The following is a 17,125-nucleotide window of genomic DNA, read 5'->3' as shown; positions in this document are numbered from 1 at the left end:
TGTAAATGAAAGCATGTGAAGCAGATTAAGGTGATTAATTCAAACTATCAATGCGCATAAATACAAATATTATAACATAGATAAATAAAACCTACACATCAGAGTCACTTTGCTTCCTCCGGTGCAGAAACTCTTTGACCATAATCTGTTTCCATCTCTCTGCTGTCAGATCAAAACCTCGCACCCCTGAAGCTGCACCGTTACAGGAGGAGGATAAAAACACTCCACCTTTAATGTACGTCAATAGAACCAGACCGGTTTTGTTGTTTTGACTCGTTTTTTTTTGCTTGTTTGTTTTTTTGTTCATTCATCATGAAATTTCCACACAAGAGCCACAGGTCTTTCCAAATAATGTCAAAAACTGAAAATGGGGGAAAAAATAGAGATATTCAGTTGTTTCAACAGCTTAGACATAATAGAATAAAGTAAAACAATAATAAAAAATATCATATATAGGTATCATATATAAATAAACTTCAAAGCGTCATATTTGTATGTATTAATATGCATGATGTAATATATATATATATAAACTAGTAATAAAATTCTCAGAATGTAGAGACCTCCCCAGACCCAGGATTTTTGTTATTATTAGTAGTAGTATCAGTAATAATAACGATAATAATAATAGTAGTAGTACTAGTAGCAGCAGCAGTAATGTTTGCATTAATTATTAGTAATGTTATTATTATTAATAATAATTAATTAATAAACAAAGTAAATAAACACGTATTTATTAGTGTTTCTACATTATTCGGCATTTTAATTTCGATCGTCCAATCAGGCACCAGAGTCTGTCGAGCGCACGTCACGTCGTCCAATCACGGAGCGCGTCGTGACGTCTGCGCTCTACGCGAGATTTGGGGTGGCCTCTCGCGGTCACGTGACCTGCTGAGTTGCGTCATGGCGGAGCGCAGGAGACACAAGAAGCGGATCCAGGTGCGTTAGCGGCCGAATAAACGCCGCGTTCCGGGCAGAGCGCGGCTCGTTTGCGGCCGGACTCCCGGCCGGTTGTGCTGCTCGGGTGCTTGCATGTGTGTTCGGGCGCCGGGCCGCGCAGAGCGCCGCGGAGCTCGTCTGTTTTCAGGCGGCGTCTCTCCGTTAGCTGGAAGGCTAACTAGCGCTCGCGGTTTCTGCGCTCGCGAGTTGGAATTCTGGCCACGTAACAGGCGCTTCACCGCGCGAGCCGCACCGCGAGCGGTAGAATTTTCGCGCTTTCTCTTGGCGGGCTTTGGGAGTTCTAACGCGCGAGCTCACCGCCAAAGCGCGAAGGTTAGCCTGGCGGCTAACGACATTTACCTCAGAAAAAGATTTTCCGAGATTTTTCCCCAATTTATCGTTGATTTCCATGTTCACGTGTTATTTGTCGCTGTTATTGTGCAGCTCTCTGACTCGGACTCGTTAAAAGTCCTCTCAGATTTTGTCGTTAAGTTTTCCCCTCAGTGCATGCGAGTAACGTTAACGGTAAGCCTGTCCCGCTGTTCCCAAGCTAAATCGTGTTTAACGCACACAATAACAAATTATTCCCAAATGATGATTATTCTAAGTCGTCTTTAAGCCTTTGGAGCTTTAATCGTCGATAAAATGCTTCCAGACTGCGCAGCTGTTGGCTAACCGTTATGCAAACATTCCCAACTACAGCTGGGCGATACGGAAAACATGTCTATCACGATACCTTCGCAAAATACCCAACGTTTTTTACGATACGCGTGATATAATTTATCACGGTAACGGTTAAATATCGCCATATAGCCCAGCTCTGTTTTTTGTGTAATGTATTTTGAAGTTCTCTCTTTACAGTAACTGAGCATAATCTCCATTTGCTGTTGTGTATACCTCATAACTCCTAACCTTGTTGCCCGGCTTCACTTCAGATCCTAAAATCTCCTCAAACTGTATTTTGTAGAATTGACACATAATATTATAATATAAAGCTTTAAAAGTTCAGTCTTGGTGGAAAACAGTAAACGCATAACGGTATTCCTAAATGAAATTGGTTTAACACGCGTAATGACATGAATCTTTCACAAATTATGAGTATTCTGTAGTCTTCTAAAACATATACAGTTGTGATTGTAGCTAAAGTAATATAAAGTGTTTAAAGCGCATTTGAAAGAGCTGCTGTTCGTAGTTGAGGGAAGTTGAAGTAAATTGGCCGTAATGATTTGTTTTTACTGCTGCTGTTAACGTTAAGGTGTCTGTTACCGCCCTGCAGGGCCAAAAAATCACACTGCAGTGCTTTGTTAATGATACTGTGTCACGGTTTGGCCCCGTAGCACCGTGTACTCTGTGATGAGAGCGGTCAGAGTTCGCTGTCCGCTCCAGCTGGACGTTAGACATGAAACACACCAACTTGTGACACAACAGGCTGAAATTCAGGGTCACCAGCGCTGAGCAAGCGCTGAGCTACGTGTCTGCGGCCGCTTGGCACTGGCGCAGTTTTCCTCGTCGTGTAATCACTGGGAATTCCAGCTGAGGTGTGGAGTTAGGATAATAAGGTCATAGTGCTTCGGAGTGCTGACTAAATCAAAACAAGCAGTGGACACGTATAAGGAGAGATATCAGCCCCTGGCAGGCCAGCTGGGTGAGCAGTGCCAGTCCGGCTGTTTGGACAGGACACGCGTTTCCCTGTTGTGCAGCGATGCGTTGCTGCGTTTCGGATCAGAGCCGTAACCGTGCCAGTTTGAGCGTCTGGATAGGGCACGTTCCGCTCTCTGAAGCGTGTGTGCTGATGTTTTGTTGTGCAAACCCTCGGGGTGGGTGATACGACAAAATGTGATATCACGATACTTCATGAGCAGCTTTGGTACACCGGTGATTCTTCTGATGTCTAATATTTGTAATATAATAACAGGTAGAGGTCGGCGATACAGCATAAATATTGTGATACGTGAAGACGTTTTCATCATACAGTGATTTTTATTCAGGGGTTCTCACTAATTCTAGTTAAATTGACTAATTTTACTCTGATTATAATGAAACATGCAGTTTGTCAGTGTCTATAAGCGCCGTCTCTATAGCTCGACCTGGTTTGTGATTTTCTTTATTTGTATGTATTCAGTCCTTCTTTACCTTCTTTCAGATCTGAGCTGTACTCAGATCTTCTCCTGGCTCTTCTGAGCAGCCTGTGTGGATGATGAATGGGACTCGGCTGCCTAAAACAGGCCGCAGAGGACGGCTCGAGCCCGGAGTGGAGCGAGTTCAGACCGTTTTTAATAAAGCTGACCAAGCATGGGAATAATTTCAGAGGCTGAGGAGGATGATTGATGGAGAATGTGCTGTAGATGGTTCTTTATAGAACCTGTTTGAAAAGGGCTCTTCTATTTAGAGATGGGTCCAGTCCTATATCAGTATCGGGCCCGATGTTGACGTCACTTCACTCTGCGGATATCGGCGGAACAGGTTAGGGGCAGTTGTGGACTGGAGGTCAGGGAACCAGCTCTGTGACTGGAAGGTCGTCGGTTCGATCCCCTGAGCCGACAGTACGTGGCACCTAACCCCCAACTGCTCCCTGGGCGCTGTGGATAGGGCTGCCCACCGCTCTGGGCAAGTGTACTCACTGCCCCCTAGTGTGTGTGTGTGTGTGGATGTGTTCACTAGTGTATATGTGGTGTTTCACTGCATGGATGGGTTAAGGTGGAACCGCAGAAGTTGAATGAGAACCTGGCGAACGAGAAACCGACGTCAGCCTTGCGATTTTTTTGTGTTTCAGTTTCTCGCTGCAGACTGGAGTGACTATAAACACTAATAAGCCCATTCATCTCCAAATTATCGATGTCCGTCTTAAATCTCTCTCTTTGCCGTTTCATAGCTACTAGCTGGGTGAGACTGTTGTCTGTGTTGCTATGGTGACCAGCCGTCTGCGCTGGTCTTCAGGGTTAAAGGGTGAATCAGCAGTTCTACATTAACTCCAGCGTTTAAGACCATTTACTGTTAAACTGTGTTGAAGGATCAGCAGAGCTTTATTTTACTGTAGAGGAGGATTATTTTATTATTACCTACTGATCTTATTCAGCTGTGGAGCCGCAAGGGGGCAGTAAACGAGCCGTGTGCTTTGTTGGAGACCCCTGCCTTAAATATTACATACACCACCTTTAATGTTTTAACGTAAGGCGCAACTTCAGACTGTTCTGATTTTTCTGTTTAGGAAAGATTTGATTTGAGCCACCACTGAATAATAGAATTAAATCAGGCCTTTTATGAATCATTACACCCGCCTGTCTGCTGACTCCACCTCCTGTTTAAGTCTTTAGATCACGATGTCTGAGGTTATGAAACGTACATTGTCGTGCACTGATACTCTAACAGTGTCTCTCAGCGATGCCTGTACAGCCTCTGTTCTGCACTAGTTCCTCCTGTTGTTTACTGTCACGTTCCCGTCTGTTCCACACTGCCACGGCAGTGAAGCTTGAAGGACTTGAAGGGGAGCTCCACCAACTGTTCAGAAATTCTAAGTGGTTGGTTCAGATGTAATCAGAGCGGATTGATGTGAAACATTCCGTTCTAGATAAACTTACCGAGGCAGATCTGTTCACAGTGGTGGTGATAGGAACCAGACGTCCACCTCCTAAAAGCTCCTCACAGAAAGTTTTACGTTTTGAGAAATGGGTGGAATTAAGATAATCCTTTATTACTCCCACAGTGGGGAGGTTCACAGCGCTGGAGAGGGAGAGCAGGAAACGCAAGAAAAGAAATAACAAGAAGAGACTTAAAGCAATTAAGCTTGTTAATTAATTAACAAGGTTAGCTTGTTATTTCTAACTGTATAAATAATACAACATATATAGACAAAAAATGTAAATATAAGACAGAAGATAAAATCCACCCTTCATTCCAACTCTCCACAAAAAAATAACAAAAACTATTATAAACAATTTGTTTATCTTTATAAAGGTGATGATGGGACTTGGCAAAGCTGGTCTTGGAGACTTTTTAACCTGGCTGTTATTTTACTTACAGGAGGTCAGCGAACCTACCAAGGAGGAGAAGGCGGTGGCCAAGTACCTGCGGTTTAACTGCCCCACCAAGTCCACCAACATGATGGGGCATCGGGTCGACTACTTTGTGGGTGAGTAGTCTGGTTCTGCACCTCTGTTGTTCCAAACGGAATAATCCACCTTATCCTATATTGAAGCGAGGAAAACCGTTCTTCCCACAAGGAAAACTCATTTTATTTTATTGGCGGACTGTGAAGGGCGTCCTGTTTTCATTATTTTATATGCAGCGACTGACGGCCAGCCAATCAGAACACAGGTCCAGAAATCAGTAGTTAAGTCATACCTCTGCTGTCTGAAGAAAACCTCGTATCTCCATTTGTCGTAATTTGAAAATGCCTGTTGTTCTTTACATTACGCGTAAATTTCATGATGATTAGACCAAAAGAAACGGCCCAGAATTACTTAGAAAAAAGCCTGGTTCCATTGACTTACATTAGAAGTGGAGTAGGTTTTTTCCCTTCTCCTGTATAGTCAACATTTAGGAGATACAGGGTTTTGTTCCGACAGCAGCAACAACCTGTGGACCCAACTCAACTGTCTAAAATGAAATAAACTCTTGCGCGAGCTGAAAGAACAGTCAGGCTTTATCAGCGTTCCAGGTCTAAACAGGTACACAGTGAAAAGATACCAACGTCCCTCCAGGACCAGTACAGTACAATACAGTATAATACAGTATAGTACAGTACAATACAGTACACAGTGCAGACGATACAGCCCAGTAAATAAACATAACAGACTAAAGACAGAACGCAGCACAGGCAGCACACGGTACTGAGAGTGTGTGGAGCTGTGCGAAGGAGGATGGAACACACCACGACACTATAACAGACGGCCTGGCATATATGAGCGTTTCAGACGCTGAGGCGGCAGCCAGAGCAGCGGTATACGGTATATACAGTATTTGATTGATACAGTAATTCTAACAGCTGATGGCGGTAGATGGACCTCACGCATAAGGAGATTAAGCCCGACACTCGACTGTTCTTTCTCCTCCTTATTAGGCTTCTGCCCGTTTGAGTAGAGGGTCATTTGATTTCAGTGCTTCTTTGCTTTGATACCGAGTTCACGGACTGTCTGTTATTCAGGGCTTTTCCCCTCTAGCTCTGTAAATGAAAAGCAAGTAAAGAGAAGGTTGTCTTTCGTATCTCACGCCAGCTTGAGCGCCGTTCTTATTTATTTGAACACTTTTATTGACTGAAGTATTTTTCTCTGTGGATCAGCCTCCAAAGCTGTGGACTGTCTCCTCGACTCGAAGTGGGCCAAAGCGAAGAAGGGTGAGGAGGCCTTATTCACCACCAGAGAATCGGTCGTGGATTACTGCAACAGGTGCTTCCTGCAGCTCTGTTTACCACACACACACACACACACACACACACACACATGCCCAGACACACACACACACACGCACATGCCCAGACGCCCAGACACACACACACGCACATGCCCAGACACACACACACGCACATGCCCAGACGCCCAGACACACACACACACACACGCACATGCCCAGACGCCCAGACACACACACACACACACACACACGCACATGCCCAGACGCCCAGACACTCACACACACTCGCTCAACAGCAGCCCAGATCCCTTCCAGAACTGTTTTTCATACAAATTTACAATTTTTCATGCCAACTTGTCACCTTTGGGCATTTTCAATGAAGAATATGCACAAAGAAATTGGTTTACTGGTCATTCAGAGTTAATTTGTTATGTAAGCTGAAAAGAGCAACGTTATTTTGAAGCTGTGGACGGTTTCATTCTTGCAGCGTCAGACGGTGAACAGTGCCTGTTGGACTGCAAACTAGCAGATAGGGCTGAAGGTTTTGGGGAAAAATATCTACTTGCAATTTTTCGGACCAGTATTGTGATTTAAACTGTAATTCTTTTCTATAGTACAAATTGCAGCTTTGGGCTCATGAGCGTTGGTCCCATCATCAGGAGATCCCTGGTGATGCTGTGGACCGGGAGTCGGAGAGAGCTCAATTGGCCTCGCTCTCTCTGGGTGGGCAGGACGGTCAGCGTTCTCCTCAGAGCTCGTTCAGCTGTCTAGTTCGTTAGCAGCAGTTTGAAAAGATGCTGTGAAGCTCCACAGGACTTGGAGGAAGCCTGTGCTTGCCTTCACCTCCTAGAGCTGGTGGTATCGTGTGACTGGGGGAATCAGAACTAGTGGGTGGAACCGGAAACGGCTAAACTGGAGAGAAAATTGGGAGAAAATCCAAAAACAAAAATGCAGCTTTTCTCATTAGAAAATTGGACTTGTTTAAATTGGGATTTTGAAATAAAAACAAACTTTCGGTGCTGCTAGCAGAATAAAATAAAGGTGTTTTATCAGCGTCGTGTGTAACAGCAGGAGTGGTCTGTCTGCTGAAGCCCATTTTGAGCATTGCAAATCGAGTGCTATGGTTTTGAGGTGGTAAAAACATTTAAGTATCTTATTTATTTAGCTTTTGAAAAGGGAATCGCATCAGATGGCAGTGATTTCTAGGCAGGTTCTGCTGCTGAACTCTTATTGCCTTTTTTAACAGCCTCCAGTTGTTAAAAACTGTGACGTGTGGCATTGAAGGTCCCATGAGAGGAGGTGGCAGCAGTATTGAATAGGGTGGCAGGTTTACTGCGTGTCACGCTGTGTGAGATGATGGGGAAGTCTGTACTGGGATGTACATGGTTGCTTGTGTTGTGCTGCAGACAGACTGCATAATGAATACTCTCCCAGCAGCCTACACAGCAGGGAAATGACCACGTTCATCCTGAGTCGTCCATCAGCTCCACCCACTCGTGGTTCTGCTCGGAGTCAGAATTGATCAGAGGCGAGGTCAGAAAATCTCCTACGTCCAGTCAGGTTGCAGCGTTGTCTCTCCATGCTGAGGCATGAAAACTGATGGTTGTAACACGATGCACATTTGCTTATTATGGCATTGGGAAAAATGCAAATGTGACCAAACGCGTGTGCTTATCTCCTCAACCGCCTGTTGGACTCGGCAGCTGGCACCACACTCACACTCTCACACACACACACTCACACACACACACACACACACACACACTCTCTCTCACACACACACAGGCAGTGGACGAAATGGCAGACAGAAGCCAGAGTGAAAAAGTAATGAAACTGAGGGGTCGTCCTCAGTTTACAATAAAATGTGCACACAAAATAGCCACTAAAGGAGGAAACCCGTCAAACATGTTTGCCCAGCGATATGAGGTTCTCACGGCTGTCATACCATTAAAATCTCCACTGCGGCCCTAATGTTCAGCATCTGCTGCTCCTTGAACGGCACAGATCAGAGTTTGTGTCCCGTTTATAGCTTTAATCCCGCCGGTGTAAACGCTTAAACGTTGATGTTAAAATGCGCTGAAATAATTTCTCACGTCCAGGCTACGTCTGCGCTGTCTGTCCGCTGGGTAACCCCTGATGGAACAACTGCAGTCCAGCCAATGTGAACGCTTAACGTGAGCTCAGCAGCTCAGAAACTGAGCCTAAGAATGAATGAACTAAGGAAGGAAGCCAGTTGTCCAGTTCAGGCAAACAGGTAGGTTTAAAAGGCCGAAGCGCCCAGGGTCATTTTAATTAGGAATACTTCAAGTGTTCATGTGATATTTAAACGTTTACTATAAGTGCTTGTATTTTACTGCTGAAGTAAGCAGTGGTCAGTCCAGTTTATAGCAACATTTTAATTAAAAATGCCCTGGTGTTTGAGTATCACACCCCTGATGTAGATCATTTAGAGCGCTTGTGATGGCATTTCTCACTTATTTCAGACTTTTTAGAAACCAGTCAATTGATTAGTGGAGAAAATAATCGGCAGGTTAAACCGTAATGAAACTAATTATTATTATTATTATTCAAAAGAGCTCCACTGTTGTGAGGCTGTGTTTACTGTGATCTTTTCTGAGACTTACTGTACCATGAAAATCTCATACCGTTGCAGTCCTACTTGTCCTGACCTACTTTTTGTGTTATTGATAATTTATTGTTTTTTGACAGACACTATTTAAAGTGTAGCACTGAAAGCACAAACCAATATGAGGGGGGTTGTTATGATAGTATCTGCATCACACCCAGAGACCAGCAGTCAAAGCCACAAACGTTAAGAGGAACATTAAATTACTCTGGCCATTTGCTGCTTCTTAAAACATTCCCTCAAAAAAGCACGAATATAATGTTGTTTCTGATCAGTGAGCAGTGTCACATTAAACATTCTAAGCCCAGCGATTGTAACCGAATGTGTTGGGTTTTTGTTTTTGGTCTCAGCATCATTAGCATGAAAAATGACACTCGTAAATCGCGTCATCTTCGTATCACCGCGTGTCTTCAGCTCGTCACTAAGTGTTTGTTTGGAAACATGTGCTTTCTTCGTTTAGGCTCTTGAAGAAGCAGTTCTTCCACCGAGCTCTGAAAGTGATGAAGAAGAAGCCAGAGAAGGACCTGAAGAAGGAGAAAGAGAAGGAGAAGGCCAGAAGTGACAGCGGCAAAGAGGAGGAGAAAAAGGGAAAGAAAGAGAAGGAGAAGAAGAAGGATTCTGAGGCCTTGGACACGAAGAAAGAAAAGGAAAAGAACGTAAGCCTCGTTTGTTTCTCCTCAAATCACGTTTGTCACATCACACTTACAGGTGTGAAGATGAGTGAAAACCTTAGCTGCGCTGCCCATATGTAGTACTTACACATACAAAAAACAGTTTTATATATATATAATATATTTTTTACTAAATTTTGTACAGAAATATACGTTATGAAATAAAAGCTATATACACAGTTTTACCACTGTCCATATATGCAATTAGTGAGTCTGGGGTAGATAAATATAAATATATATATATAATATTCCAGATTATGCAAGATATGGTTAGATGTCAGTCTATATGAGTAAGTGTAGATTTGCTGGACTGAAGATGCAGTAAGATCAGAGTGAGTCTATTGGTGTGGATGAGGTGTGGATGAGGTGTGGATGAGGTGTGGATGAGGTGTGGATTGTCCATGGAGATCATCATGATGACTCGGGTGCAGTGACAGGCCTATAGGCCGATCGACAGCTGTGAGAGCAGACAGTGGCTTGGGTGGGCAGAGTCCTTTAGAATCCTGCTGGTCTTCTTATACGAGAGAATCGCTGGAGTTCCCATCTCTGACTTCTTCTTTTGTAGGACGACAGCCCCGGATCCCCGAAGAAGAAGAAGGACGTGAAGAAGAAGTTTAAACTGGAACCTCACGAGGACCAGCTGTTTCTGGACGGAAACGAGGTAAAGAGGAGAAGCCGTCAGGGTTGAGTATTGTCCCTTGTTTCTTTTGTGGCTTAGACTTTGAAGTAAACATCACAAAAGCCAGGAAAATGGGCGTATTTTAATGAATGCATTGTAGCGCTGAATATGAAATTATTATAGACATTATTACTGTGTAACAGTCTAAGGGTGGGCTGCACCGACAAGGATTAGGCTTAAACGTGTATTAAATCAGGGTTTATCTGTGAATCATAGGTAAAATTTGTCAGGGTTACGTTTAATCCGTCATTTTAATCCTGCATTAATTTTATACTAACTCTAGATTAAATTTAATCCTGTTGCACCGTTACTGTAAGATCAGATCTTCTTTCAGGGATTTGATTTAAACTTCAAATTTGGGTGTAAAAATGGGTGCCGCACGAAATCTTTCCCTCTTTGAGTAAAACTACATATAAACTTGCTTGTAACGCACTCTGATTGATGATTCCCCCACAAGGGGGCACTATTAGCACTCGTGCCTTTTTGCCTCACTGAAATAGAGTAAACCCACACCAGCAGGATCTCACTGGCACACACTTTATTGTCGCATGACCGACTGAATATACAGCAGGTAAGAACAGTTTTTGGGCAGATACCTACACTCTTAAAAATTATGGTTCTTCTTTGATAAAGAAAACGGTTCTATATAGGTTCTATTGTTACCATGTCAAGCTTGTAATAATAGAAGAACCCTTTTTGGTGCTTTAGAGAACCATTTCCAAAAAGATGCTGTATACTGTAGAACCATATACAATGCATTCTCCATCTGTCTGAAGGACTCTGTCATGATGCAGAGAACCCTTTAATCATGCAAAGAGTTCTTTGTGTGTTCATGGTTCTGTATAGAATCTGTATAGAACCATGTTCTTTAGTAAAGAACCCTTGTGAGAAGCATCTTAAGTGTAGGTAACAGGCTACTCTAATAATAATCTCTGTGATGGACTTTAGCTTGAGATTATTGAGCTAGTCCACAGCTCTGATTAGTCCATGTTCAGAATGAAGTGGTGCAGCACGACTGGATTTAAAATAAACCCAGACTAAGAAATCCTGGATTAGCTCTGAACACTAGTTTAGTCCGTGTTGGTGTGACCCACCCTTACGGTCAGGCTTTTGTGGGCTGAAAATCAGATTGATCACGGTTTGTTTAACCCTTATTCGTGCTCTGATCTCTGTAGGTTTACGTTTGGATTTATGACCCGGTGCATTTCAAAACCTTCGCTATGGGACTGATACTGGGTAGGTGAACACAGGTCCACTCACTCAGGAAGGTGATGGGTTCCATGTTCAGTACATGTTCAGGCTGCACTAGTATCATCATTTGTATTGATCTTTATCCAGTGTAACGTGTGTTAGAATGTTTGTTTTGGGTAATGACTGTACGCTGCCTTGGAGGTGGGCTCAGTTACAGGTGAGCTCAGGTGGAGGTGGGCTCAGTTACAGGTGAGCTCAGGTGGAGGTGGGCTCAGTTACAGGTGAGCTCAGGTGGAGGTGGGCTCACAATCGGCGCAGCCCTTCCCAAAATGTTGGAGATGTGACGCCCCTCCCAAAATGTTGATTATACAATAATTAATATAACCTGAAGTCATTTTTATGGCTCATTTTATGGAAGGTTCCAGAATTTTTGCTGAAGCCGGAGCACAGAGTCGGTAAAAATGACTGATGTGTCGCATCCGGATGGGAATAAAATCACTGAGATACCAATAATTACATCACCTACCTCCTCATGGAAAACTGATCCATCAGAATAGCACATCCTGTCAAGACGTGTCTGTCTCTGTGTGTCTCTGTGTGTCTCTGTGTGTCTCTGTGTGTCTCTGTGTGTCTCTGTGTGTCTCTGTGTGTGTCTCTGTCCGTGTGTCTGTCCGTGTGTCTGTCCGTGTGTCTGTCCGTGTGTCTGTCCGTGTGTCTGTCCGTGTGTCTGTCCGTGTCTGTCCGTGTCTGTCTGTGTCTGTGTCTGTGTCTGTGTGTGTGTGTGTGTGTGTGTGTGTTTGTGGCCATATGTGTGATCATATGTGGTGTGTGTTTCAGTGATTGCGGTGATCGCTGCGACGCTGTTCCCCCTGTGGCCGGCGGAGATGAGGGTGGGCGTGTATTACCTGAGTGTGGCGGCCGGCTGCTTCGTCGCCAGCATCCTGCTTCTCGCCGTCGGTGAGGATGACGCTCTGATCCTCAGCCTGGAGAAGCTGCAGTACAGCCTTAGCCTTCAGCTGCTTTTGTCCACCGTTAATTACGGTGGCGCTTCAGTGTAAAATCCAGCAGCTTCCCCTTTAAGGCTGATTTACACTGCGTGTGTGTGACTGCTGACATGCAGACGGCGTTTTTCAGTTTCACAGCGACGTTTGGCTGCTTCAGTGTGTGACCTGTATCTGTATTAATGATCAACAGATGAATATTTCGTGAGCTTGTTTTGTACCTTATTTCTGCATTGGGGGCAGGAATTGAGTGCATTTTGTTTCTAGAGGGAAGATGTTAAAAGTTCTGTTGCAGAGCTGTTAAAATTCTTTACCGCTTGAAAATATTTAATTTCACTGTTTTATTTCTGCACACTCGTTTACTCGTTAACGTACCTGTTTTTACCGTTCCCTGTCCCGTCCAGCACGCTGCATCCTGTTCCTGATCATCTGGCTGGTGACGGGCGGGCGTCATCACTTCTGGTTCCTGCCGAACCTGACGGCAGACGTGGGCTTCATCGACTCGTTCCGGCCTCTTTACACGCACGAGTATAAGGGCCCTCGCAGCAGCGGCAAGAAGAGCTCCGGCGACAAGGCTGACGGCAAATCTTTGGAAAGCAGCAAAGCGCAGAAATCCGACAGCGAGGATAAATCGGACAGCGAGAAAAAGGAGGAAGAGGAGGAGGACGACGAGGAGGTGGTGAAGGAGACGGAGCGGCAGAATTCGGACACGGAGGACAGCGAGCGGCGGGAGGACGAGGGGTCACAGCACAGCAACGGGAACGACTTCGAGATGATCACCCGCGAGGAGCTGGAGCAGCACACGCAGGACGAGGAGGAGGAGGAGGAGGAAGAGGAGGAGGAGGAAGAGGAGGAGACGAAGTCTTTGACTGTCGAGACGTAAAGCGTCTCCACGCGGACTCGGGTTAACGTCAGGTTTTGGAGAGGCTCCCCATCACTTTCGCGCTCAGACTGAGATCTTCCACTACAAATATACAAACAGGGTCAAAGGTTAGAAATGGAGAGCAGGAACGCCTTCGGTGACGATGCAGATGTTTCCGCCGCTTCTTTTTGTTTTGCTCTCACTGCTCAGTTTTACTTTCAAAGCCCCGTTAAAAGGAAAGATGCTGTTTGCGTAGCGTAGCATCCCGTCTGTCTGTATCTGTGTTGTTTTTCTGGGTCTGCAGAGGTTCTGGAGATGTTCTGAAGCCTCACTGTGGGCGTCTGCTGTTCGGAGAGGATGCAGAAATGCGAAGTGCTTAAGCTGCCACAGTAAAATGTTCTGATAAACCCAGCATGATTCTCTTAGGCTGTCGCCGTCGTTTGAGCTAAATCGGTGCTAGTATTCACTCGAGTTGGACCAACGTTTTCTTCTTCTACCTTCGTTGCTTTTTTGCAGACGCGTGAACGAACAGACGGCGCTCTGGAGCGAGCAGGTGTGTTTTTTTTAGTGTGCATTGTAAGTTTGTGATGTCCGTCTCTCATTTCGAGCTCTCGTGACCGTACAGACGTATAGTATTCAACACTAGTTCGGATCAGTTCGGTTGAAATGTTTAGGAAGCTGGTCTTGACGGTTCAGACGAACGAGGAAACTTCATTAGTGCCAAAATCCTCCACAGTACGTGTTTTATTTCTAGCTGGTTCTCTGAGAGATGCTCTGTCTTGGCTCTAAAATTCAGATGTTTACATGCGGTTTTCTTTCTAGAGCCCCATCTGAATATTCCAAACGGCCGGATGTGGGGTTTAGACTAAGCGCGCTGCGGAGGAGCTTTTCCGTGCGGTCGAGGACGTCTTTAATGCTGAATTGTTCCGTCTGCTCTGCATCTGCGCTTTTTACCTACCGATTAAATTAGCTTTCCGCCAACATCTGAACTGGAGCGCCAAAGTTTGAGCAGTGTGGTGCGATGTGGGACGTTCACTCGCTCCCTAAAGACATTATTTCAGCTCCTGTGTGTCTAAACGGGGCCAAGGTCCAATATCAATAACAATAATTAGAGCGGAGTTCTTTTCTTTTTTACTTTAGTGCTCCTTTTACTCTGAGACGATGTTTAAAGAGATTATTTCTCCATATTGACTATAAATATATCTTGTATCCACGCTGGGAGTTCACGGGTGATGAAACGTGCCCTTTGTTTATTTTGTCTTCTTTTTTCTAAAGGAAACTATTACACTGATGCAGCTTTTCATTTCTCTGGCATATTTCTTACCTACGTAGCGCGCCAGCTGACGCACAGGCGTCTGAAAGATTGCCCGATGGCGGTTTAGTTGTGTTTTTTGCCGCTGGTCCTCAGATCCTGCCCTGTAGGTTCAGGTCTTCTAATCTAATTTCTGTGTTTTCTGTTTCATCACACAAAGCAAACATACGGTCAGTTCGGGCTGAACAATTTGGGGAAAATGTATGATTTCCTGACCAATCCTGCGTTTTAAAGCCAGCTCTTGTTTATGAATCAGTTTCTAGGCCTGTTTTTTTGGGCCCAGAAGACCTGGACGTCTACGTTTTCCGTCAGACTACTGGATTGTTGTGACAGAGCTGGGCGTTCAATGTCTCGATGCTTCGGGGAGGTTTTTACGATATGCCGTGCGTCACAGTGTTGCTTTTTCTTGCAGCTTATAAGTTGGAACAGAGTGAGAACATTTCAACACGAATAGCAAAAACAATTTCTATTCATTTTACACCGCACTGCTAACTAGACCCGCTCGTCAGATTGCAGCTGAGTTTTTTTAAAGTTGCACACTCAGATAAGCGTATTGTGGTGGTGTGGTTGTTGGAGGTGGACGATCTGGTGGAAATGTAATGCGATGCTTTGACATTTTCACGATACAGAAACAAAGCCAGATCTACAGCTTTAAAAACAGGATAAACTGATTTTTATTCAGTATTTGGCTCCAAATCCAGTTAAACGGACTAATTTTACTTTTTATAATAAAAACGTGCAGTGGGTCAGTGTCTACAGCACCAACGATACTGATATATATCGTCATATTGCCCCGCCCTACGCTGCCCAGCGCTTTTTGTGATGTCACATACACAGAACAGGGTTTGGCAGCTTCTGATTGGTCCGCAGCTCTGTGTTCTTAGGTTATTGGTTTAAAACGACGCTGCGTTCTGTAATAAAACCCGATATAAAGGCGAAGAATCGTTCAGCCCGACTGACCCACAGAGGTCAGAGCTTGTCTTGCTGCCGGTCACCTGCTGTAACTGGACGCTCCTGTGGGTGAAGCCGTGTAGGTTAGTCAGTCTGTAGTATTTTCCTCTGAAAACCTGGTCTGTTTGATGTATTCGGCGTATTTTTCTCCTTTTTCTATCGAGCTGCTTTCATCGTTTTCTGTTTCTCCTTATTCGTCGTCTCTTCGGGGCGACGCGATGCCGACGTGCCAGTTTCCGTCGGGAGATCGTCCACAGAAGAAGCTGTTCTCCAGTGTTCGTCAGCCTGTTGTGTAAGAACGTATTAATACATGCGGCGTCGCCTCATTTCTAATCATGAGAAAAAAAACCTGTCCGTCTTTTTTTGTTGTTTTTTTTACCCGTTCATCTCGTCTTCAGCTACTTAGTCGCGTGTATTTGGATGGATATTATCCAGATATCGTGAGAACTGTCCTCTGGAGTATAATTTAAGTGTCAAAGTTTCCCTGTATCCTTTCATTGCAATAAAACATAGAATGCTAATTTACTGTACAGTTTATTGCTGTTTGTCAGACTAAACACATTTTAGAATATTTACAATATTAAACACTAAAAACAACTTCCAGTAGAGAATCACATCAGTGTTTACAGACCACACCCAGCAGGCGCCGCTGCTGACGTTAATGCAGAAAATTAATGATGTCAATTGGGACGATAATATTGATGCTATAGTTTTGCTATACATTATAATCTTATACAGCAGAATTTACACTGAAGGCGAACTTTTACATCTAGTCTGAGTTTGGCCTCTTTTTAAAGAGGATTATTCAGAATTTCTGCATAATTCAGTCGTTAAGATGTAAATAAACTGATCAAATGGTTCATTTACAGTGGAGGTGATGGGAACCAGGGGGCATAACGTCCACGGCGTCAGTCATCAGGCAGTGAATTCAGAACCAGTTCACGTAGGAACTTTCTGTGAGGAGCTTTTAGAGGGACGTCTGGTTCCCATCACCTCCACTGTGAGGAGCTCTGACTTGGTACATTTATCTAGAACAGCGTTTCACACCAAACCGCTCAGAACTGCTCTGTTTACATCTTAACCAGTTAATTGTGGAGGAATTTTAAAGATCAGTGGACTTCCCCTTTGCCATTCTCACTTCACAGCACGTTTGCTTCAGATTTCGGCAGACGAGCCATCCTGCCATGGAGCCGCTCGGCCACAGTGGGGCGCTATTGTACAGGTGTCCTTCAGCAGCTTTAAGCATGTACCTGTTTACTGGCCTGTCTCAGACGCCAAACTCACCATTAAATCCAAAGGAAAAGCTCTTGAACGTCAACTCCAACACATTTTCTGCATGATAAAAAGATAAAGGGTTCCGAGTCATTCAGAGCGGTTTGGGGTGTTCTAGATAAACTGACCGAGTCAGAGCCGTTCCCAGTGGTGGTGATAGGAACCAGACGTCCCTCTAAAAGCTCCTACAGAAAGTTCCTACATGAACTGGTTCTGAATTCACTGCCTGATGACTGAGACGCTGTTTTATGAGAGTTTAGAGAACTTCAACT

General features: G+C 44.5%; 1 protein-coding gene across 1 annotated transcript; it reads left to right on the top strand.

The window, feature by feature from the left end:
* Positions 1-855: 855 nt before the first annotated feature.
* On the top strand, positions 856-16,102 carry sec62 (SEC62 homolog, preprotein translocation factor). The gene is made up of 8 exons (XM_017725482.2): positions 856-939; positions 4,960-5,068; positions 6,218-6,323; positions 9,375-9,570; positions 10,151-10,246; positions 11,440-11,500; positions 12,293-12,412; positions 12,861-16,102. Exons 1-8 carry the CDS (start codon positions 904-906, stop codon positions 13,337-13,339), a joined length of 1,203 nt encoding a protein of 400 aa, XP_017580971.1. The 5' UTR covers positions 856-903; the 3' UTR covers positions 13,340-16,102.
* Positions 16,103-17,125: the final 1,023 nt, after the last annotated feature.

The sequence above is a fragment of the Pygocentrus nattereri genome, chromosome 2 (assembly GCF_015220715.1).
Source record: "Pygocentrus nattereri isolate fPygNat1 chromosome 2, fPygNat1.pri, whole genome shotgun sequence".
NCBI classification, from domain to species: Eukaryota; Metazoa; Chordata; class Actinopteri; order Characiformes; family Serrasalmidae; genus Pygocentrus; species Pygocentrus nattereri.
Note: the sequence above shows the minus strand (reverse complement) of the source record. Positions and strands in the feature narration are given on the sequence as shown.

Bases quoted from the DNA above. Each gene is read 5' to 3' on its own strand.
- sec62 (XM_017725482.2), top strand. From the start codon at position 904: ATGGCGGAGCGCAGGAGACACAAGAAGCGGATCCAG. The intron at 940-4,959 runs GTGCGTTAGCGG...TTTTACTTACAG, and splicing joins GACACAAGAAGCGGATCCAG to GAGGTCAGCGAACCTACCAA. The intron at 9,571-10,150 runs GTAAGCCTCGTT...CTTCTTTTGTAG, and splicing joins AGAAAGAAAAGGAAAAGAAC to GACGACAGCCCCGGATCCCC.